The sequence below is a fragment of the Nothoprocta perdicaria genome, unplaced genomic scaffold (genome assembly GCF_003342845.1).
Source record: "Nothoprocta perdicaria isolate Ctin4 unplaced genomic scaffold, notPer1 scaffold_41, whole genome shotgun sequence".
Classification (NCBI taxonomy): Eukaryota; Metazoa; Chordata; class Aves; order Tinamiformes; family Tinamidae; genus Nothoprocta; species Nothoprocta perdicaria.
Genome location: NW_020455655.1, coordinates 2,529,103 through 2,553,591, shown reverse-complemented (window position 1 = coordinate 2,553,591; position 24,489 = coordinate 2,529,103). Strand labels below are relative to the sequence as shown.

At 37.4% G+C, this 24,489-nt stretch overlaps 1 protein-coding gene across 1 annotated transcript in view; it reads left to right on the top strand.

Annotated features, from left to right (window-relative positions):
• Positions 1–24,489, top strand: part of DMXL2 (Dmx like 2) — a 46,916-nt gene that overhangs the window by 10,012 nt on the left and 12,415 nt on the right. Inside the window, exons 6-28 of the mRNA XM_026045832.1 lie at positions 919–985; positions 1,261–1,439; positions 2,152–2,335; positions 3,177–3,351; positions 3,533–3,763; positions 4,881–5,158; positions 5,364–6,060; positions 7,915–8,036; positions 8,808–8,897; positions 11,269–11,386; positions 11,778–11,897; positions 12,601–12,828; positions 13,398–15,077; positions 15,351–15,461; positions 16,099–16,268; positions 16,608–16,705; positions 16,863–17,028; positions 17,875–18,139; positions 18,794–19,872; positions 20,865–21,056; positions 22,157–22,233; positions 22,543–22,673; positions 23,056–23,304. Of these exons, the coding sequence (XP_025901617.1) occupies positions 919–985; positions 1,261–1,439; positions 2,152–2,335; positions 3,177–3,351; positions 3,533–3,763; positions 4,881–5,158; positions 5,364–6,060; positions 7,915–8,036; positions 8,808–8,897; positions 11,269–11,386; positions 11,778–11,897; positions 12,601–12,828; positions 13,398–15,077; positions 15,351–15,461; positions 16,099–16,268; positions 16,608–16,705; positions 16,863–17,028; positions 17,875–18,139; positions 18,794–19,872; positions 20,865–21,056; positions 22,157–22,233; positions 22,543–22,673; positions 23,056–23,304 (6,707 nt within the window). The remainder of the gene's footprint in view (positions 1–918; positions 986–1,260; positions 1,440–2,151; positions 2,336–3,176; positions 3,352–3,532; positions 3,764–4,880; positions 5,159–5,363; positions 6,061–7,914; positions 8,037–8,807; positions 8,898–11,268; positions 11,387–11,777; positions 11,898–12,600; positions 12,829–13,397; positions 15,078–15,350; positions 15,462–16,098; positions 16,269–16,607; positions 16,706–16,862; positions 17,029–17,874; positions 18,140–18,793; positions 19,873–20,864; positions 21,057–22,156; positions 22,234–22,542; positions 22,674–23,055; positions 23,305–24,489) is intronic.

Genomic DNA, 24,489 nt, shown 5'->3' with positions numbered 1-24,489 from the left:
ATTGTACTACCATCTCATATATCAACAGTATCTCCTCTAAAGGAAAATACATTCTAAAATGTGCTTTATTACCAGTTAAAAAATCGCATAATTTTATATAATACCCTTCAAACAATGTAATTTATTCCAAATAAAAATCCCTATTTTTCAAGTGACCTGCCATCACCAAATACCTTAGTCAGAAGCATACCCAAACTGTCACACTATAAATCCATTCAAATTGTTCCTTTAATCTCATTTTTGAAGGTACCGTTGAGATACTGCATGAGAGACTGAACAGAGGAGCACTGTTCAGTCAAACATGCTGCTATGGTAAAACAAGAGCGCAGCTTCCTGAGTCTTGGGAAGGGAGACCTGAAACTCTGCCTCCCCTGTTCTGGTTGAGATCCATATGCTTCGTGATCAGTCATTTGTATACATATAAAGACTTGGGAAGCAGCATTCTACGAACCTGTTTTGGTTCATGTTAGATTTTGCCCACATAACACTGTGTAGACTGCTCTCTTATTTCAGATCGTTGACTCATAAACGTTAGTCACAGACAAATGGCATCACAAATAATCTAAAGGAAGTTCATCTTCATTTTTTCCTATCATTTCTTTTGGCTTTACTGGAGGTAAGGGAGCAGATGGAAACGCTTCACTACTTTGATCACATCAGAGCAAGCCTCGGCTTGCAATGCTTAGAACAATTTGTGACCTGCTTTTCTGTGAGGACAACTGTGAAAATACTGAGTATTTTGTCTTGTAGTAGGAAATAATTTTTATGCTTATGCTCTTTCTAAGGTATGCTTAAAGTAACAATGATAAAATCCCAATACATTTCACTTAAATAGCACACACTAACACTGAATCAACTGCATGGAAAATAGTACAGAATAATATGGCACTCACAATTCAAAACTGTCGTATTCTTTAGGACTGCAGTATCAGTTCACTTGATGGCATGGTCGCCTGATGGTGAATACTTTGCAACAGCTGGAAAGGTAAGAACAAAAAATAGAAACTAAATAAGCCTTTGAGATGTGTAGGCTTGTTTGACAAAATAAATAAATGCTGTAGAATACTCCGGGGCATACACTCTATAGTAGTCTGAGCTAAGTTAAGTTATCATCTCTTGGTGTGTAATGCTGTATTTTCATGTAATTTCAACAACGAGAAGTTAGATACCAGAAAATCAGTTTCCTTATTATTTGGGATTTTCTTTAGTGATGTTTTTAGTTATGGCTGCCTAATCCCATGTTTTTTTCTGCTTACCTAGAATGACTGCCTCTTAAAGGTTTGGTATCCTATGACTGGTTGGAAGTCATCTCTTCTGCCGCAAGAGAGTGAAGAAAAGAAAAAATGCTCAGAAGCTGTCCTCTTCTCGTTTGTCTATTTGGCCCATCCTCGAGCAGTGACAGGATTTTCGTGGCGTAACATTAGCAAGTACATGCCCAGGTTTGAAAGCTTTTTTTTTTTTTTTTTTTTTTTTAGCCCAAACCTTTGATTTAAGGCTTTTTAGCATGCACTTGAAGTTTGGCCATGAAGAACATGATTAGACTGCCCTGAATATGCTTTCAAGGAGTTAGATATATGACCATCTACCCATATGCTTCTGGATTATTTTGTAGAATAGTAATAGTCATTCTAAAGGTTGTAACTTTTTAAATCTATCTAAACCTCAACTTATRCTGGGAAGCATGAATAAAAAAATCTTTGTCTTCATTGAATTTTATTAGAGAATAAYATGTGTTGCCTTGGAAATAAAATATGAGTTGAAATGGTTAGCAATTAACGAGCTATTCTCTGAGTCTTATTGTATATACTGTCTTGTAAATTAATTTTTCAGCTTCACTTTTCAGGATTTAGTAACCCTTATTCTCCACATAATCCAACAAATCAAATAACTCAGGCATTTTCATAACTTCAGTTTTGTAATAGTATTTCATTTACCAAATAATAGCCATTCTATATTCAGTTGCATTTTTGCCAGTAGTCAGAGTTAATGTATCAGCATGCCACAAATTCTCTGTTAAAGTAAAAGCTCTTGAGAGGCAGGAATTTGCATAAAGCAATTATAATTGCTAAATACTTATATATTCTCATAACTCCTATGGTGTCCCTCTACCTAACTTAATTTAATGAGGTAACCTGCTATGTCTGTCTTCAGGGGTTTAGTCTGTAATGTGCTGCTTACCTCATGTCACGATGGCATCTGTCGGCTGTGGGCAGAGACATTGTTGCCAGAGGATACTCTTCTGGGTGAGCAGATCTGTGAAACCAGCACTTCCAGCATTAGCAGCAGCATTTCTCAATCTGGAAAGCAAAAAGACAAAATACAGCATGCACTAGAGGTACAGCAAATACTGACTTTTTGTTAACATTTTATTTCATGATTCTACATTTATATTTAAAGGATGTACAACCAAGAAATTGTGTATTATCTAGTTCTTATGAGCACGGTAGAATAATCTGAGTTATTTCATRCTGTTTTTAAAGGCTATTTCTAGCAACTAAAGAAGTCGGAGATTTTCAAATTTTGAGACAAGCTCTGCATTCTTAAAACTCAGAAGAAACCTCTTTTTATACAGCCAAATAATACTGTTGGGAAGAGAAGATTATAGGGCTGTAGCTGAGTTTGCTAGTCACAGTCATAGTCTCATAGTCTACCAAGTCTATTAGGTTTTCAGTGGAAAATAAACCAAAAAGGTTTTAGTCCAAATTTTTACTACTTGGGCTCTAGGACTCTCATGGGCTCTCCATACACTCTCTGACTACTCTGAAAGCCAAAAACATTTATAACTTAAAAAAAAAACCAGTTGCACAAAAAATACATACTGTTAAACTATGCTGTAAAGTATACTACTTTGGGGTTATAATCCTCATTAATAACGTTATTACAAAAAGCTCAGGTTTTTTTTTGTTGGAGCAGATATTAGAAGCATCTTTCAAGATCCTATTGGGAGGCACTGTTAGAAGAACTTTGGTCAGAATTGAAGTGCATAAGTGTTAATTTCTTTGTAATTCCTTTTGAAATAATCATTTTGAAATATTCATTCTTTAGGCAGAATGAAATTGTAAACCTTTCATTTCACATAATTGTGCATTTTTATCCTTCCTTTTTTTTATTTGTTTTACTTATTTTATTTTCTAGTATACTGAAGTATACGTGTTTTTTTTCTCTAACTATATTAGACAATTCACCATTTAAAAAACATGAGGAAAGGACAAAGGAGATCTTCAGTTCTCGTTACCCACACAGATGTACTGCCTGACCACCAGGGTACCCACGAAGTTCAGCGTCACATTTCACACCATGCAAATGCACTTGGGCACTTTCATATAGCAGCAAGCATCAACCCTAATACAGGTGAAGTATAATCAGTTATTCAACTGTTAATGTTATAATTGCAAAATACAGAAATAATAAGGAAAGAGAACTCAGACATGCAGTGTTTTTGCTTGACTTAAATAAATACTAGTGATTGAAAGAATGCTATATATCTGCATTAAATATATATAGCTTTTTATTTCTTTAAAATTATCTACAGATATTCCATCAGTCTTGGCTGGAACAGCTTTTAATATAGATGAAGGAAATGGAGGCTTTGTTGTTCACTGGCTGAATAATAAAGAATTTAATTTTACATCATCTATTGAAGTATTTATGCAACATCTCAGAAAACTTTCTGAACAACAACTCGAGCAAGATATTGATGCTGAAGTTGAAGAAGAAGAAATAGAAGAAAAAGAGAGAGGTTTACGCATGAAACTAGATCATGGTTAGTAATCTTGAGATATTTAGCACAAGATTTATTCTGTCAACCATATATAACATTGTATCGCTTAACTTGCTATGTAGAGTTGCAGTTTTGTCTGCTRTAATCCTTTGCAGGCATGAGAAACTCTGTGATGTACTCTCTGTTGGAAAGCAATGGTGATATACACAGTAGAAAAGAACAATAACTTTGATTTTCATTTTGGAAATAGGCCATACTCTTGATTTACCTTACCGTCTGACTGTCAGTGTTGAAGCCTGAATTTATGTCAGGCTTTGGAAGTGTTGGACAAAGCTCTGTTTTAATGCAGCTGCAGTGTTTACAGTAGAGGGATTTACATCTTAACACCTTAAAGATCACCTCACTATCTCATCTGTATTTACAAAACAACATACAGACATATTTTGAAAATAATGATGAGAATTTGTCATCCAGAAATATTTTACATTGCTGCAAAAGCATCACTTATCAAATAACACAAATTCCTTTAGTTTAATTAAGGGGGACAAAACCTATTCATTTAAAATTTTGGATTCTTGTGTATTCGTCTCCTCAAAGTGAAGAATGAAGAATCATTTAAGAACATGTCATCAGTCTACAGAAAGCAGTAACACTGATCAGTGGTAGAAAGCTGATGATGCATTGTGACATCTGTTATGCCAGAGTTCTTAAAATCTTGATTATCTAGGTCATCTCAGTTATGGAATAGTTAAGTGTGTTGTAATTCTCATGGTCCACACAAACATACTTTATCAACCATCACATACTGCGTATTTCGTTTTTACTTTGCTAATAAATTGAAGTATTGCTTTTCAACCAGCATTCAGATAAAATACATGTTACTACATAGTTACCCAGAATAATCAAACTTTAAGTGTATGGACTTTTTTGGTTAGTTTTATTATTATTAGTTTTGCATAAGTAGGAGCACCAGTCAAATACCAGAGCCTTATTATATAGATAGACAAGAAAAAAGGCATTTGTACTTTCAATTTGCAGTGAATGTTCTAATCGAGTAGCATGATAAACAGACTAAAAAGCATTACATTGTTTTGAATAGAAACTATCACAGGGAAATATTTGTGATGGATAACAGAGGTATTTTTTGTTTCTGTTGCAGAGTTGTCTGTAGATAGAGAATCCGAGACAGGAACTGGTACAGGCTCTTCAGAACATGAAGAAGGAGAAAAAGAGGGAAGCCCCAAAATCTCTCTGCCAGCAGGCCCATGCATRCCTCTGCCAACGGTTTTGTTAGATCGGAAAATCGATTTGCTTCTAACTGAATGGAATAAAAATCCAGATATGCTTTTCACTATCCACCCTATTGACGGTACATTTTTGGTGTGGCATGTGAAATACCTAGATGAATACACTCCAGGCATTTTTCGACAAGTTCAGGTACTGTATATTGGAAACTATTTTATTGTTTATTATGTTAATGAATAGACATCGTACCTTTTCTGTCAAATCTAAGCATACGTATGAATTTGAGTTCATCCTGTAAAAGAAAAAGTAACATTTATTGATGAAAGGTAACATTTATTCAGGTRCTTACACTGGCTTGTAATATTTTAACATACTTGTTATTTTTCTTTTTTTCTAGGTTTCCTTCTCTTCTAGAATTCCTGTCGCGTTTCCATCAGGAGATGCTAGTTCCCTTAGCAAAAACATCATGATGTATGCTTGCCCTGCCTCTGCAAAAGACGTCAGCAATGCTGTGTATCAGAAGACGATGGACTTTCCAGATAAGACACTAGTAAATAATGGACCAAGCTTTGCTCAGGATAGTTCAAATGTGAATATAATCTCTCCTGTAGTAATGATGATTTCCAAGCATATAGATGGATCTCTAAACCAGTGGGCAGTTACTTTTGCTGATAAATCAGCTTTTACCACTGTGCTAACTGTATCACATCAATTTAGGTACTGCGGTCACCGTTTTCATCTTAATGATCTAGCTTGCCATTCTGTTTTACCATTGCTTTTAACATCCTCTCATCATAATGCTCTGTTAACTCCTGAATCAGACAGTTCTTGGGACTCTGACAGAAAAAACAGAATAACGGATCCTGTTAAACATGTGAAAGGTTCTTCTAGGCAGCAGCTCAGGAACGCAGCAACGCGGACATTCCATGATCCTAACGCAATCTATAGCGAGCTGATTCTGTGGCGTGTAGACCCTATAGGACCTTTGTCTTATACTGGAGGAGTATCTGAATTGGCTCGAATTAACTCTCTTCATACCTCCGCTTTCTCTAATGTAGCCTGGCTTCCAACACTTATTCCCAGCTACTGTCTTGGTGAGTATTTTAGCCTGTTTCTTTATTATAGAGTTTACACTAGGAGTCATATTAGTCAGAATGAATCTGTTAAAATACATTGCCAAAGTATTTGTAGATTTATAGTAATTTCAGTAATTTCCTTTCTATTATGCAAAYCAAGCTTTCTTATTTCACTTGATGCTAAGCTACTTTAAATTCTTTAAATTAGCATATTTAATGTGGGCAGAAAGTGTGTGCATAGTTACCAGGGATCAGCCGATACTCAGCAACTTGCCTGTGTGGGCAAGCAGCCACCCTCCAGTTTTCCTCAGTCATCACGCTCCCAACAAACAGAACAAGATGGTCCTGTCTCCCAGAGCTTCTGGGCAGATGGCAGCTCTGCAGAGAACTGTTTRCAGTGACGTGCTGCTTGCAGCGTGGCTGTCCTGGCGTAGGCACCGGCCGTGCTCGCCATACACAGGTGCAGTAGAGGCAGTGGGTTGAACGGMATTGTTATAGGGACCACTTGAACCTCTGAATAGTTTTGGGGAATGGTTTTTAAGCCAAGACTTACAGTATCAAATTCTCTAGTACACTGATTAACCTGCATACTGGTTAGGAGCTCTACTTTGCAGATCCTAAAAAGAGAGTGAAGTTGTTCTGGCCATTAGCRATTTACAAAAGCCCAGCTTGAACTTTGAATGTTTTTGAGGAAGTAGACTACCTTAATTTTACAGAACTAGAAACAAATTTTTTTTAGAAGTCAGTCAGTACAATATCTAATAAAATGCCCCAGGGCAATACTTCAGGTTTGTATTTAGTTTCAGTGGTTTCTGCTACAGCTAGGAAAATCATCTCTACAAATGTTAATCTATTCAGCCACTCAGATATTTATTTTTGAATTATCAAAAATACRCTCTTGCTGTCATCTTTGTGTACAATTCTAAAAATGTCATTTGCATAGTGAATGTAGCATTATTAAAACCCTGGTATTAGTATAAGATTTATTATGCTAAGGTCAGTCTGGCCTTTTCAGTGATTAAATGGCTGCCAGAGATTTTGTGCAATGTAAGAAGAAAAAGTGTAGGTATGCTTGAKAGTTTGACTGAAAAAGAATTCTCTCATCTCTGATCCCCCAGTATTCCTCTTTGTTGTCATAATCCCACACAGTTTTCCAGGCACAATTAAGTAGTGGTTGGCCTCTTCTGATATAATAGAAAAGCCCACATCAAAACAGAAACTGTTGCATCTGGCCAGTGCTATACACAGTAGAGAAACAAGATGGATGCTCATTTCTTGCATTTTTTTCACACCATGCTATTTACTAAAACAAATAAATTTCTCCTCCCTCTTTGATATCTGCATTTTTAGCTGGAGGAGATGGGAGTTTTCATCCTGGTTATTTTTATCCAGAGAGTTTAGTTTCTAGGGAAAGTAAACAAGGGAACCCAGAGCACTATTTTGAGGAGCTTATGTTAGATTCCTACTCTACACTGCCTATTAGAATGTAGACAAATCAGAGTCCTGAAACTTGTGCTAGACTCCGAGTATCTCCTTGGAGTTAGAGTGACAGTGATGAGAACCTAGCTATGGTAAGGAATGGCAGCATTCCATTAGATGTAATACTGACTTGTTTTTGCATGTGTGAGCAAATAATATTTGCTCAGATTAACTTTGCTGGGGAGTTTTAGTTATGAGCAGAAAGAAGTTACTTCAGTTTCTAAATACTGGTCTTTTGATTCACATGTTTTCTTAGCAACTTTGCTTCAGTATTTTTTGAAAATTATTCTCTTTGAAATACATTCTTACGCCATTTGAACTAGTGACTCATGGAGAAAGTATTGACATACCTTTCTTTTAGCCCTACAATTTATATTTTGTGTTTTCCAATAGGTACATACTGTAATTCTGCTAGTGCTTGCTTTGTTGCATCTGATGGCAAAAACCTGAGACTCTATCAAGCTGTTGTAGATGCACGAAAACTTCTAGATGAGCTGTCTGACCCTGAATCATCTGTAAGTTTTATGTAGCAATGGCTTGGGAGTGTTAGCTGGCAAGGTGCATGGAATGAAACAAAATTTCCCTGACAAGTTTCCCAGCCCACAAGTGGGGGAAGAAACAATGGGATTTTTTTCTTGTATTTTTAGTAAGAGGAGAGTCAAGGGGAAGTGGCCGAAAAGCAAGACATAGATATATACCCTCAGTAAGTTATTATTAAGGGTAATATTTGCTCTTTGTTTTTTATTTTGTTTGGTTTTTATAACCTGTTTTTTCTTCATCTTTCAATTCTGCGATTGTAAGGAAAAAAAGTGGCCTTGCAACTATACAAGAAAACACGCTATTCCTTTTCCATTTTACTGTGGTTTTATAAACTRTAGCTAGTCTGGCAGCATTAGATCAGTCTAAGCAATCCACTACAGGAACAACTGTAAATGTTTCAGCAAATATCAATAAAGCATTCGGTTTATGTATAAGCTGTATAGCTTTTTCTTTTTTCCTATGTTGTGACAAAACCTGATGCTTTAAACAAAAGTACTCTAAATAAGCAAGATAAGAATTTCCATAGGAATTAGAATGCTCTTCCCATGAGTAGCTGCATGCTTAAAGCAGTGCAAATTGCTTGCTTCTTTATTCATAAATGCCAACTAGACAACAGGAAGAAAACTATTACAAATTATGTCAACAAGAAAATGAAGGCATCACTGTATTGTACATTACTGCAACTTCCTCCCTTTTGATTTTTTTAAAAAGAATACTAATTCTTAATTCATTTTGCTCTATTTCAGAAGCTTATTGGGGAAGTGTTCAACATTGTGAGCCAACAATCTACTGCTCGACCAGGATGCATTATTGAACTTGATGTAATAACTAACAAAGTAAGTAATGGTTGACTATTAAGGGAATCGCATAAAGGTGCTTTTTAAATGAGTGCCTTTAAGACTATTTTTTTTCTCTTCCTATATGATGAAATTATCTTCAAAGAATTTCCTTCCTTGTACACTTAACGTGTTAATATGAACATATGGTGTAAACAGGGAAAGTTAAAGGCATATTTTTTGCATAAATTTTTCTTTTAGGTAGGCACAGCTACTTTAAGGCATCTTCTCTAAAAGAAGCTTTTCTTTAGAATTTCCATTCTTTTAGTAATACCTGAATGCTTGTAACATACCTACCTTTTGCAACTGTTTTTAAAATCTCACACTTAATCAACAAGATGATCATAGAATCATAGAATCATAGAATGCCRAAGGTTGGAAGGGACCTCAGAGGTCATCGAGTCCAACCCCCCTGCTCACGCAGGGTCACCTAGAGCACGTGGCACAGGGCTGCATCCAAGCGGGTTTTAAAGATCTCCAAAGAAGGAGTCTCCACAACCTCTCTGGGCAGCCTGTTCCAGTGCTTTGTCACCCTCACAGTGAAGAAATGCTTCCTTAAGTTCCTGTGGAACTTCCGATGCTTCAGTTTGAAGCCATTTCCTCTAGTCCTATCCCTGCCCACCACTGAAAAGAGGCTGCCCCCCTCCTCCTCACTGCCTCCCTTGAGGTATTTATACACGCTGATCAGGTCCCCCCTCAGCCTCCTCTTCTCCAGGCTGAACAGACCCAGCTCTCTCAGCCTTTGCTCATAGGGCAGATGTTCCAGGCCCCTGATCATCCTGGTAGCCCTGCRCTGGACTCTCTCCAGCAGCTCCACATCCCTCTTGTACTGGGGAGCCCAGAACTGGACGCAGTACTCCAGATGTGGCCTCACCAGGGCTGAGTAGAGGGGGATGATCACTTCCCTCGACCTGCTGGAGACGCTTTTCTTAATGCACCCCAGGATCCCGTTGGCCTTCTTGGCCACCAGGGCACACTGCTGCCTCATGGGCAACTTGTCGTCCACCATGACACCCAGGTCCCTCTCTGCGGGACTGCTCTCCAGCAGGTCCACTCCTAATCTGTACTGGTGTCCAGGGTTATTCCTCCCCAAGTGCAGGACCYTGCACTTGCCCCTGTTGAGCCTCATGAGGTTTCTCACCGCCCAGTCCTCCAGTCTGTCCAGGTCCCTCTGGATGGCAGCACAGCCCTCAGGGCTATCAGCTACTCCACCCAGTTTGGTATCGTCGGCAAACTTGCTGAGGGAGCACTCCAGCCCTTCATCCAGGTCGTTAATGAATAAGTTGAACAGGACCGGACCGAGAACTGACCCCTGGGGGACACCACTAAGTACAGGCCTCCAGCTGGACTCCGCACCACTGACAACCACTCTCTGCACCCTGCCATCGAGCCAATTCCTAATCCACCTCCCCGTCCACTCATCTATCCCACACCTTCGGAGCTTGCCCAGGAGGATGATGCCAAGCCTTAGTGTGTTGTAGAGTTAATCCTCAAGAAAAATATTTTTTCAGTCTTTTCCCGGATAATGCTTGGCTTTTCTGAGTAAGAAAATCCSTTAATAATGACATATGTAGTTTTTTATTTTTCTAAGCTTAAATTTTAGTTAAAATAAAACTTCATTTAAAACTGGTTTACAAACTGTCATAGTTACAGAAGATGGCTTTTTTAAATCAGTGTTCAACAACCTGTAATCCCCAAGATCTGAACCTGAAAAATAAATCTTAACTATTCCAAAATGTAGGAATCACCAGTCATGTATGACTCRATGTCATACATGACTGTGACATGTTCTACCTGTCAAGTAGACATGTTCTACCTGTAAAGTTATCCAGCCATATGTTTATACAGGACGTAATACTGCCATGCCACGTTCACATTCATACTTACTTAGATTATTCCAGTTCCTCTACTGTTTTCTTTCAGGAGGCAGCCTGTGAAAAGTGTGTTTTACCATTTTTTAGACATGACCTTTTTTTGGCATGTACAAAAAGTACTTGTCCATTCTATTTATTCACAAACTATTCACTGCAGACACATCTTTCCACTGAAGAGTGGTAAAAGTCTAAAAGTTTATACAGATGCCAGCTATTCAATATCTACACACATCAAAATCCAACAAATACTAATTCATCTTTTAATAACTGCAGCAAAAACATTTTATTACAGAATTGATCTAGCATGCTAGTGAAATTTGAATATGTAAACTGGGGTCTTAACAAAGATAAGTGTTCATTTTACAGATGTGTTGAAATAACTTTAAGCATCATAAAAAAGGATGAGTAGCTAGCTTTTATGAAAAAAATATTTATATTATTATGGAATATGGCTGTCCTGTTCAAAAGGTGTGACTACTGTTTAATAATGCTTTCAGTGTGGCTCAAATACACAATTACTGCATGTCTTTCAAGAGGACTTCATTTTGGGATACAAACCACATAAGGAAGATGTGGAAGGGAAGGAAACAGAGGTATTTTTCCAGCCATCACAAGGTAAAGCATATAAATAATAGCAATGTATAAGTTGGTACTAAAAATCTTCTTAAAAAATACTGAAAAAGCAGGAAGAATAATGAAATTTTTATATTTAAAATGAATTTGTAGAGTAAAATTTTGAGTAAAATTCAACGTCTGTGTTTCACATTGAAATAAATGAATTGTTTACACAGCAATATTCAATAAAAGTGTTTTAATTTGCTCAAATAAAATATTGTGAAAAATACTACTAATGGTAATACTGCTTGAATATTTCATTTTAAAATCAAACAATTTTTTTCAAAGAGGAAAAAAGAGTATTTTAATTTTTAGAAAGGCTTCTGTTATTGAAAATTGTATATGTTGGCCACAAACTTTATAATAATGTTCTGCTGCATTGAAATTACAGGCTATCGTCCACCTCCTTTCTCAGAAAAGTTCTACCTAGTAGTAATTGAAAAGGACAGCAATGGCTACTCTGTTCTTCAGATGTGGCATCTTCACCTCAAATCTGTGCAAGCCTGTTTAGGTGAGCAACTGTATTTTCTTAGAGACTAACATGTATAAAGTGGAAGAAGATTTAAGGTCCTGCTATCTATTGCAAAGTGAATTGTYACCCTTGTCCTGAAGAACACTCAAAGTTCTAAAGAAAATGACAGTTGAATTATCCAAAACTACAGATTTTCGTTTCGAGGGATATGTAATTGGTTTTAGTGAAATTAATTCCATGAATATTTGTAACATGTAAACCTCATGGGGTTGTAAATAATATTTATGAGTAAAATGTTAAAAAACATAGATAGGCCTAACAAWATGAGACGTAACTATAATGTTCTGAGGGTCGGATTCTAATCTTTAAAAAGCGTAAGGGTTTTTGGAATAATTTACCTATGCAATAGAAGYTGTAAGATTTTATATAAACCACAGTTACATTCCATACCAATCACAATATACAACACTTCTTGAAAGAGTGACAGCATGTTTAAGCACTGCATTCTTTATTTTTAAAGATTAATAATTAATATTTCAGAAGGCTGTGGACATCACATTATAAATACTTACAATGTAAGACTATTTGCAACAAAATTAAAGCGCTTTGCATAAATGATATAGTTGTTTTCTGTATAACTGAAGTATAGGTAAGAAAATCAGGCCTTATTATAGGACATTCATGCTGTATCTTAACACATCAACAATTTTTTAAAACACTATTTGCAATGACTTTTTCATAGCAAAAGCAACTGAAGCTACATTATCAGAAAATAAGCTGGGTGTACCTGAGCAAAAGCCTGTGGATTCTTCTCCAGATATGTCACCTGGCGTAAGTCCCATTCCACGATCTTCATCGATTGCTAATCTTCAGACTGCAAGTAAACTCATCCTGAGCTCTAGGCTTGTGTACAGCCAACCGCTGGATCTTCCTGTTGGCGTAGAAGTAGTTAGAGCAACTCCTTCAGCAGGTATATTTAACATTTTTTGGTCTTCCTGCTCCAGTAGATTACTAGTTTGTAGAATAATATATCCTGAGACAGTATAAATGGAGAATTTATACTCACTCATTCGTCTGTCAACATTAATCTGTTGCACATATAGTGCTTTTTTTAACCTGGTGTACTTTTTACCCAATCTCCTGTTTTCTTTCCCACTAACAGTTATTTTCCACAATATGATCACTTAACTGACAATGTTTGGAAACGCAGTCTGAAAAGATATTGGTTTAGTAACAGATTGTTTTTTCCTGTTTCATATGATGAACTTTTCCTTCTTCAAAACTGTGTTCCTAAGACTTTCAGAAAAATTGGATTAGTAATTTTAACATTCATATGTGGAGTGACTGAAAAAGTTAATAGCAGCACACAAACCCTGAGACTGCTCTCAGTCTAAATAGATTTGCCTAAAACCCAAATCCGAATTCTAAAATTAATACCAAATTGAAATGATGTTATCTATTAGTAAATGGTATTGTCTGTTGTATTATTCTTGACATTCTACAGACTACTCATACTAAAAACATGTGTTCTAATTTCAGGCCACCTGAGCTCTTCATCAATATATCCAGTCTGCCTTGCCCCTTACCTGATAGTGACATCATGCTCGGACAACAGAGTGCGGTTCTGGAGATGCTCTGTAGAGACTGAGCTAAACAGCAGAAATGAAGAAAGGGAAACGTACCACTGGAGAAAATGGCCTTTAATGAATGATGAAGGAGAAGACAACAGCAGTACCGTGTGCATTGTCGGGAGGCCAGTTGCTGTTAGCTGTTCTTACACGGGCCGTCTGGCAGTAGCGTACAAACAACCTATACAGCATAATGGTTTTGTTTCCAAAGAATTTTCCATGCACGTTTGTATACTTGAATGYGAGTCCACAGGAGGATCAGAATGGGTTCTGGAACAGACCATTCATCTGGATGATTTAGTTAAAGTTGGAAACGTACTTGATTCAAGAGTCAGTGTAGATAGTAATTTATTTGTTTACAGTAAATCAGATGCTTTTTTGAATAAAGACAAATACCTAGTGCCCAACATCAAGCATTTGGTGCATTTGGATTGGGTATCCAAAGAAGATGGGTCACATATACTGACAGTTGGAGTTGGTGCTAACATCTTCATGTACGGAAGACTTTCAGGAATCGTAACAGATCAAACAAGCAGCAAGGAAGGAGTAGCTGTTATTACTTTACCACTAGGTGGTAGCATAAAACAAGGTATAAAGTCGAAGTGGGTGCTGCTTAGGTCAATTGACTTGGTGTCGTCTGTAGACGGCACCCCTTCGCTGCCCGTGTCTCTCTCCTGGGTCAGGGATGGTATCCTCGTAGTGGGAATGGACTGTGAAATGCACGTGTATGCACAGTGGAAACACGCTGTCAAGTTTGGAGATGGGGAAAGTGATGTTTTTACTACTGAAGACTCAGCAACTCAAGAGTCACTCAAAACAAGTTTGATAGCAAAGAAGACCAGTGTAATTGATGGGGCAGGTATTGTGGATGATGTTTTCGGCACTCCAACTGTAATCCAGGATGGTGGCCTTTTTGAAGCTGCTCATGTTCTTTCACCTACACTCCCCCAGTACCATCCAACCCAGCTATTAGAACTCATGGACTTGGGTAAAGTTCGTCGAGCCAAAGCCATTCTATCACATTTAGTTAAATGTATTGCGGGAGAAGTTGCAATAGTTAAAGATGCAGAAGCTGGAGAAGGAACTGGTCCTAAACGCCATCTTTCTCGCACCATTAGTGTCAGTGGTAGTACTGCCAAGGATACCATCACTGCTGGAAAAGAGGGTACTCGAGACTACACAGAGATAGACTCAATTCCTCCACTGCCCCTGTATGCGCTGCTAGCTGCAGATCAAGATGCCACTTACATTTCTGAAGAAACTTCTAAAATACCTCAGGGTTCTGAAGATCACACTAAAAGAAAAACAGAAGATCAGTACTCTGATCTATTCCAAATTCAGCCTGTTACAACTGATGACTTCATTGATTTTGAGCCCGAAAAGAGGGAGAGTAAATCCAAAGTTATTAATCTCTCACAGTATGGCCCGACTTACTTTGGCCGAGAACACGCTAGTGTCCTGTCAAGCCACCTGATGCACTCAAGTCTGCCTGGCCTCACTCGACTAGAGCAGATGTTCCTTGTAGCCTTGGCAGACACTGTGGCCACTACAAGCACCGAACTAGATGAAAACAGAGATAAAAATTACTCAGGTTAGTAACTGATGTAATATATACATTTCTGTTCTTCCCAGCTAACACAAATTTATTTCATAAAGAATACTTGGGGATGACAAAGCTGAGAGCTAGCATTGGTTATTCTGGTTAGAAACCATTGAGAGAAGAACACCTGAAGAACACCCTCTGCTTATATCAGCTCAGCATTATAAACAGCAAATGAAGGGATACACATTCCTAACAAGCTGTGTGTGATGAGCCTTGGGGTTACTTGCATGTTCAAATGTCACTATTTCCTGTACTTTACAGGGAGGGATACCTTAGATGAATGTGGCTTACGATATTTGTTGGCCATGCGCTTGCACACCTGCCTTCTAACATCACTCCCACCTCTGTATCGAGTTCAGCTGCTTCACCAAGGTAATTCTTTTGATAATGTTGAGCTGTGTTTTGGTACTTGTTTACATTCTCCTTATGTTCAGTTGATAGTATTTTGATATGTTTAGTGTCACCATATTCATTTTAGATTATATCTACCTTGATGTTGGAAAGGATAAGTATATATTTTGCTGCAGATTCTGTGAATAGGAAGACATATCTATAGAAAAGATTATATACAGAGAAAAGATTTCCTTAAAGATGTTTTTATTATTCTTATCATAGCAGTTTACTGCTTGCTAAAAGGTACATCTGAGTACAAACTGTTTTCAAACATGGCAAAAGGAAGGCAGTTAGCACCTAAACAGCAGACAGAAAGCTGTCGGACTATAGTTGGTCCATATCTGAGATAACAGGATGTTTCTTTTCCCTTCTGTCTGTCATGCAACTTTAGTGCATATCTGAATGGGGTACTGGAAGAGAACAGTAAAAACACTGAGGAGAGGAAAAATCCAATAGAGCAAAAAGATATTTTGTCCTTGTCCGTGCCCTGTTGAGAAAATAATCCCTCTCAAATTTACTTACCTCCTTGTGTGGCACTCGCTTTGCATCTCTGACATGTTTCATTTGCTTTTTAATAAGTCTTAATCTCCTGATATCATTGTTTGCTATTATTTAGGCCTGTCTACTTGCCATTTCGCATGGGCTTTTCATTCCGAGGCTGAGGAGGAGCTGATCAATATGATTCCTGCTATCCAGAAGGGAGACCCACAGTGGTCTGAATTAAGAGCTATGGGTATAGGCTGGTGGGTCAGGAATATCAACACACTGCGAAGATGCATTGAAAAGGTACTAGTCACTTCTTCCAAATTAGAGTTATAGCCTGTTCGGTATCTAGCAAATTCCTGGGTACTCTGTGATGCCAGGAGACGTTATAGCTACRTGCTTCTATAGTCAGAACTACAGAACAGTTCATCAAAATATCTCATTGCACACAGAGAAGTACGCATCAGGAAGATTTAAATTCTTTAATAAAAAATTCAGCTTTTTTGTAACTTGAAGTTTAATAGATTTACAGTGCACTCTTGAGATGTTGTATGTTAGAAAGGAATACGTACCAGTTTACTGAATTTACAAATCATTAGACTTTATATTTTCCATAATAATAATAGGTTTTGTTCACTACAGGTTGCAAAAGCTTCATTCCAGAGGAACAATGATGCCTTAGATGCTGCTCTGTTTTACCTTGCTATGAAGAAAAAGGCAGTGGTGTGGGGTCTGTTTAGGTGAGTTCTGCTAACTTTGAGTGTGATTAAATCTTAATTGAACCAGAAAGGCAAAGCAGAACTCATTCAACATTAGATGGCATTGTTGATGTTATTTAAGAGATTTTATATTAAGGTTATATAATAGCTGTTATGTCCATTCCATTTCTTTATGCAGGTCCCAACATGATGAAAAGATGACTGCCTTTTTCAGCCACAACTTCAGTGAAGACAGATGGCGCAAAGCTGCTTTAAAAAATGCATTTGCTTTGTTGGGAAAACAACGCTTTGAACAGTCAGCTGCATTTTTCCTGCTAGCAGGTTCACTGAAAGATGCAATAGAGGTACTAGCTTGTAAGAAATGTTTGGTTTCCAACTTGAACTACTTAGTGGCGTCCTTACAAGCTGCTCTGCTCATCTTTTCAGAAAGTGGGGCAATAGAAAGGATATTTCTACACAGAACCACCTTGTGCCACCTATATATGCCAGTTACCTCTATACTACCGAGTAGTGCAGCCGGGAAGCTGATCTGAAGGCCAGAGTGCTCAGATATATCAGTCCCCAGAAGGCCCAGGGACTAGCAGTCCTGACCCTGCTGGTAAAACTTTACGTTTGATGAGCACGGCTCAGTTGTAGCACTCTGTTCAGCCTCCAGCTATTCTGTATGCCCTTGTGTTACAACATTAAGCAAAAAGGAAGTTGGAGTCCTCTTTGAAGCAGCCCTAGGATCTTTTACATAGAGCTCTGATATTGCCTGCCACCAGGAAGGTGAGAATTGTATAGTCAGTGCATCTCAGGAGAGAGCTGGAATTCAGAGAGCCTTCACTTATCCTGCCTACTGTATGCAGTATGTTGGTCTTTAGTTGAGAACATACTTCTTTTTTAAGAGGTATAGTTCTGCACATAAGATGGTATGAGGAAAACCTTACCCGTGATAAGGTTGGAAGGCCATATTTATTCATAAGGTATTGCTGGCACATTAATTGTTGTCAAGCTGTTGTATGGCTGTGGTTACTATAATTCCTGAAACAGAAGGTAATACACTGCTTTCCAAACACAAAGAACTGATGAGAGATGAAAAGAATAAAATCTGTGCTGTATAGATATACTGTTATTCACATCATTCTATTAGTAGTTTTAAGAACTACTTTACCTGAATTAAGCAACATTTTCCCCACTTCTTATCCTAGGTATGCCTTGAAAAAATGGAAGACATCCAGTTGGCTATGGTTATTGCTCGTTTGTATGAATCAGAGTTTGAAACCTCAGTCACATACACCTCCATTCTTTATGAAAAGATTTTAGGCTGCCATAAAGATGGAACTGGCTTCAGCTGTACTAAATTGCATTCTGATCCTTTTCTGAGAAGCATTGCATATTGGATAATGAAAGATTACACTAGAGCTCTGGACACTTTATTGGAACAAACACCTAAAGATGATGATGAAAACCCAGGTAAGGAAAAGACTGGTCTGATGGAACTAAGTCACAAAATGCAGAGAAGGGGAAATAATATCTGCATCTGCATGCAGTCCCTTCTATTGAGATGCCATTTGGTTGAAATTATTAACTGGCCTAGGTACTTGCCCACTCTATGTCATCTTCCAAAAAACATTTTCCATGATTTTTCCAAAGGGCTTTCCCTTCACTGCTCCCCACCCCCAGAGATGTCACCCATCCTCTGCCCTATAAGTATTGAACTTAATCCCACTGTCATGGGTGGCCATTTTTATTTGTTGCTTTCCAGTGATGCCTGTCTGCTAACTGATGCTGGTCGGTGTTTATTCCAGTGGGCTTCCTTGTGCAATAAGCCTGTGGGGTCTGTGTTAAGGGGATAAGTGTTAAGTGACAGAGAGGTGGCTACATAGATCCCCACCTGACTGGGGTCATCTCAGCTTATTTATAGACTTAGCTGAGTCTATTAGCAGTCTACAGCAGTGAGACAAATTGTGGAGAATGAATAATTCTTTTGTTTTGGCAACTAGATGCAAAACTGTGTATTTTTGTGTGTTTTGATGATTTTTTTTGGAATGCAGAAAATACTGCAAAACAAAATAATTGCAATTTTAGAGTTATTTCAATAGCTGTCATATCTGTTTAATTCCTCAGTTATTGTCAAGTCATGCAATCCTGTGGTATTCAGTTTTTACAATTATCTTCGGACCCACCCTTTGCTCATCCGAAGATACTTCAGCTCACCAGAAGGGACTTTAGCCACCTTAGGTCTAAAAACTGAGAAAAGCTTTGTTGATAAAATTAATCTTATAGAAAGAAAATTATTCTTCACTACTGCAAATGCTCATTTTAAAGTGGGCTGCCCTGTCCTAGCCCTTGAAGTTCTTTCCAAAATTCCCAAAATAAGAAAAAAGTCTGCTATAACTACAGAAAAAGAGCCATACAGTCCTCCAGCGCCTTTAGATGCTGAAGGCCAAAGGGGTGATGCTGGAAGTGGTGATRTAGACTGGTCAAAGCCTATTTCAGCTTCTTTTGCTGTGGAGAATACTATTGAATCTTCAGCACAATTTGACTGGAGTCAGCCTGCTGTGAAATTTGATGATGAGCCTCTTACACTCGACTGGGGCGAAGACAAAAACGAGTCAGAGGAAGAGGATGTTGGTATAATGATGAAAAAATCAAAACCTGATTCTAAGAATGAAGAACAAGATGGAAGAAAAAACTCAGACCCTGATGTCCCACAGGGCGATGTTTCTGATGCAGGAGATACTGAGGTTGATGTTATTGCTGAGCAATTGAAGTTCAGAGCCTGTTTGAAGATCCTGATGACTGAGCTGAGAACTTTGGCTACAGGYTATGAAGTAGATGGTGGAAAGCTCAGATTTCAGCTGTACAACTGGCTTGAAAAAGAGATTGCTGCTATGCATGAAATATGCAACCATGAAGCTGGTGGGAAAGACTATTGTAAAACATATAGCCAAGTCAATGGGGATCTACTTGATCCTGAAGATATTGTGGATAAGCCAGACATTGGTTCCTATGAACGGCACCAGATAGAACGCCGCAGGTTACAAGCCAAGCGAGAACATGCTGAGAGGCGGAAGTGGTGGCTGCAGAGGAATCAAGCTCTTCTACGAGTTTTCCTCAGTTACTGTAGTCTTCATGGGGCACAAGGTGGTGGTTTAGCCTCGGTACGAATGGAGCTGAAATTTTTGCTGCAAGAGTCACAGCAGGTAAAACAGCCTCAAGTAATTGCAGTTCTGGGCTGTGGATTTTGTCAAACACTTGATCTTGGGCCTAGATAGATGCTTGTTACATTCTGCAGGCCTAGCAGGCAAGATCACTTTAACCTTCTTGGAGTACCTCCTTGCTGTTACAGTGTGCTGCTTTTTCAGACCCTGACTGTTTGGGTTTTAGGAGTGTGTTGTGCTGCATTCGAAGTRAGGCTTTTCCTGAGTGCCATGCAGAGCATATTAGACTATATGATGAATATAAGTATTGTTGTTCCTACATTAGTTGCAGCATTATGCTATATATGTCTGTTAAATGAAATTACAGTTTTGGAAGAAAGGCTAGTTAAGTATCTTACCTCAGCCAGTCATGCAAGGGAGCTGCAAGGAGTGGAGCTTCAGTTACAAGGTTCAGCAGATAACACCAAGTCAGTCAGAACAGTGCTCTCTGTAGCGTAACATATACTGCTAAAAGATAATTTTCAGCAAATGCTAAGGACTGTTACCTGAGCTAAGGCAAATACTTGATTTGATGTTGTACACGTCATTGAGCTTGCTCTAGTTGGTTTAAATGGTTTTTCCCATTTAAAATATGAGAAGTTGACTATTCTTAGGATTTTTGACCTGGCCAACTATTTAAGAGAGGAAAAATTTGCTGTTGAGAAACTCTTAATTAGTGCAGATGTGACTGATGTTATTAAACCAGTGAGCATTATATCAAAAAATAGTATACTCCTACATAACCAATCCCAACACTTATAATGAAATGCATAAAATACTTTTCCTGCACTAAATCAAAACCATTCGAGAAGACATGGYTCTCAAATCTGGTCTATGTCATTATAGTAAATAAGAACTTACTTTTGACATCAGTCACTGTAGTGTATGCAGTAGATAGCAGTAAAGGGTGCTAAACCTAGAAAATAAACAACATGCAAAATGAGCATTTCTTTTCTCAAACCAATTATCTTAAATTGATATCCTCTTTTAAACAGGAAACTACTGTAAAACAGCTTCAGTCTCCACTTCCATTGCCCACAACACTACCGTTGCTTTCTGCGAGCATAGCATCAACAAAAACTGTGATAGCCAATCCTGTGCTGTATTTGAACAACCACATCCATGATATTCTTTACACTATTGTGCAGATGAAATCACCACCACATCCTAATATTGAAGATGTAAAGGTAATGCAAAGAATTCTCAGGAAATACTAAGTGATAAAATGGAGACAGCATGCAAAAAATGTGGTGTTTTGGGTTAAATTTTTAACATTCATTCTTTCAAAACACTGACTTTCTTCTTAAAGTCTGGAGAAGTTAAAAAGCTGGTTCCAACTTCCTTTCCAACCTCCGTTGGAATCTGGTTGGTTCCATTTCATCCAAACTCAGGTCAGTCATTCTCAAGAAGCTATTCCAAATTTGGATGTTTACTAAAGCACCAAATTCTTGCTCTTGAAACAACAGTGTTATACAAGATAACTAATTATCACCATCCTGGTCAAATTCTGTAGGATTATTCAGGAAAGAAGACAGAGATAGTAAGCTGTAACAGTTACAGCTTTCTGTTAATATAGATGCTATAAACCTTACCTCAGCTTCTTTGCTGACTCCTCAAAAGACTCTAAGTCTATTATTTTCTTGTAATTGTGGTGAATTGCTGTGGCAGGTCCAATATCCTGAGGTGAAAAAATTCTGTTCAGATTCAGCAAATTGAGGCAATCTTATAGAAAGAAAACTATTCTTCACTACTGCAAATGCTCAGTTTAAAATGGGCTGCCCTGTCCTAGGTTGGCCCTGTGCCAGGCCATCAGAGAGGCAGATCTATTTTTCTTGTTGCTGGCAGACTCCTGGATAATTACAAGCATATAACTGAAGTGGAAAAAAAATATTATTGATATTAGAATCATATAACGGTTATGCAAACTTTGGTATTCTATGTAGCATGAACCACTATTACTGCACTGAACTGCTATGTTAAATAATATAGCTTCCTAAAAGAGTTCTGGAAATCATTTTCAGGAAACTATTACATCTTGAGCAATACCTTCTGATAGTTCGGTATTAGAATAAATGTAATTATCTTGACATAATATAGGTAAAGCAGCTGTGATATTTTAAAATATTTTATAATAACTTCTAAATGAATTTTCAGTTATTACTTCCTAGACTTGTTTTAAAATCACATAGTAGGACATTCTTGCATAACTGATTTCTGAGGATATTTAGAGAAAATCATGATTTTCACACCTTTTATGTAAAACTTAATATTGTTGTTTTTGCTTTAGGTGTACACACTTCATTCTTTAGCAGCTTCACTTTCTGCATCCATTTATCAAGCTCTGTGTGACAGCCACAGCTACAGGTAAAAATGAAAGTTTTCTTACAGCTGTAGATCTGCAGTACACTTTTTCCAAAATGGAAATTTCATGCGTGTATCTAAAAAAGGAATTAAATCTCTGTATATGGGTGTAGGTACGTATACGGATTACATATTGATAGTTTAATATGCCATATCAATTTTATACAGATAAAATAACACCAAATTGTGCAGGTCACTTCAATAAATAAATAAACAGGAAAACACAGGAGCAGCCTTAAGGAGCTCCTGAAATAACGTTTGAAAGCTCTTTTCTATAACACTTTTCTCATCGAAAAAAATATTTGTATTTAGCAGTCAAACAGAAGCAAATCAGTTCACAGGAATGGTTTATCAGGGATTGCTTTTGAGTGATCGGCGTAGACTGAGGACAGAAAGTATTGAAGAGCACGCAACTCCAAACTCATCTCCCGCTCAGTGGCCTGGTAAGACAAAAATAAAGGTTATATTGAACACTGGTCAAGCCCCACATTTTAAAGTTATGTCACTATTCTGTAATATAATTAATAACGTAAAGTACAAGATTATATTAGTTTTTCATCCAATGATGGATGGAGAAATAGTTTAATTTTCAAATGAATAAAAGCCTTTAATGTCTTCACATAACAAAACAAACAAACACAAAAAACTTGCTTGTTGACAAACATCTTCCTTTTTTTTTTTACCCCTAAAATAAAGAAAAAACACTTGCTTTGAATAAAGGTATCAAGTGGCTACTAGTATATAAAATGTACAGATAAATACATTGCCTTTTCTTCTCGTTAGCATTCATACTCATTTAACCTGTCTTTTTTCCAAACCTTGCAGGTGTAACTTCACTTATAAATCTCTTAAGTTCAGCTCAAGATGAGGATCAACCAAAGCTAAACGTCTTACTGTGTGAAGCTGTTGTGGCTGTCTACCTGAGCCTCCTCATTCACGCCCTTGCCACCAATTCCTGTAATGAATTGTTTCGGCTGGCAGCCCATCCTCTGAACAGTCGAATGTGGGCTGCTGTTTTTGGGGGAGGAGTGAAACTTGTCGTAAAACCTCGAAGACAATCAGAAAATATTCCAGGTACTTTGTTCTCTGGAGGTCATACTAATAATTTGCATTTTATACCTTTTATACCACACTAGGAGGAAATATTTCCTTCATTTTAAGGCTAAAGACTAAATAAGTAGAATTTATTATCTACTGGCAAGAAAACTAATGCTGTATAGATTAGAAACTAGAAAAAAAACGATTGTTCTTGTCTTAAGTGGCACACAGGATATTCTGCATTTGCCATACAAAGAATAGAGCTTTTAACTTAAAAGAATACCTTATAATTTGACATTTAATATGTCATTCAATGTGGGTTTTTTTACAACTTTTTTTTTTTTATTCACCTAATGTTTGTTTCAGTACCTCTAGATTATTCTCTTAGTAACTTTTTAGTATGTTAAAAAGCAATATGCAGGCTTATCTTCTCTGATAGATTGTGGCTATGAAAACCAAGAAACGTTGAGGGAGTAGAAAGGTTTTTAACATGTTCAGATCTCCACTTGGATTGGAAGTAGAATTCCATTGGAATTCTGTGTTTCATAGTTTTCACTCACAACACAGATTAGTGGGGGCACATGCGTGCACACCACCACCACTACATGCATTTTTCCTTCCTTTTTGAAAACGCAGCAGTGAATAATCTCCCAATCTAAAGCTAAACAAAGTGCTTAAACAGCAATATAGAAAAGAAACCCTTGGTAATAATCTATCAGTCATCACACCAAACAGCTGTTAAGTAGCAATGAAATTGCTGCTGACTGTGAGAGGGAACATTATGGATTGCTGAGTATATTTCCCAGGATAAATATTTCAGAATTACTTATATATGCCATTGCTTTCCTTAATACAAGAACTCATTTTACTTTAACTATTGTTACCTCTTATAACATTTGACATAGAATCCCTGGAGAATTCATTAATAATTTAAATTTTCTGAGTCAAACAAGTATTCTAAGCATCAGTATTTCCTCATTTATCTACTATTGGATGCTTGTTTATAAAGCTTTTCAGAGCTTTCAGTCACTAATTTTAGTGAAAATTAGATAGTATAAATAACTGTAGTAAGGCAATCCTTGTATTTTTCTGTATATCAGGTGTTATTCTACAACTACTGTAATAACTTAAAGACAACATTTCTGTTAGAAGAAACATTTTTCCCTTCTATAAGACAGTATAAAATGAAACAAAACTTTGGCTGACAGAAAATAGTTCATG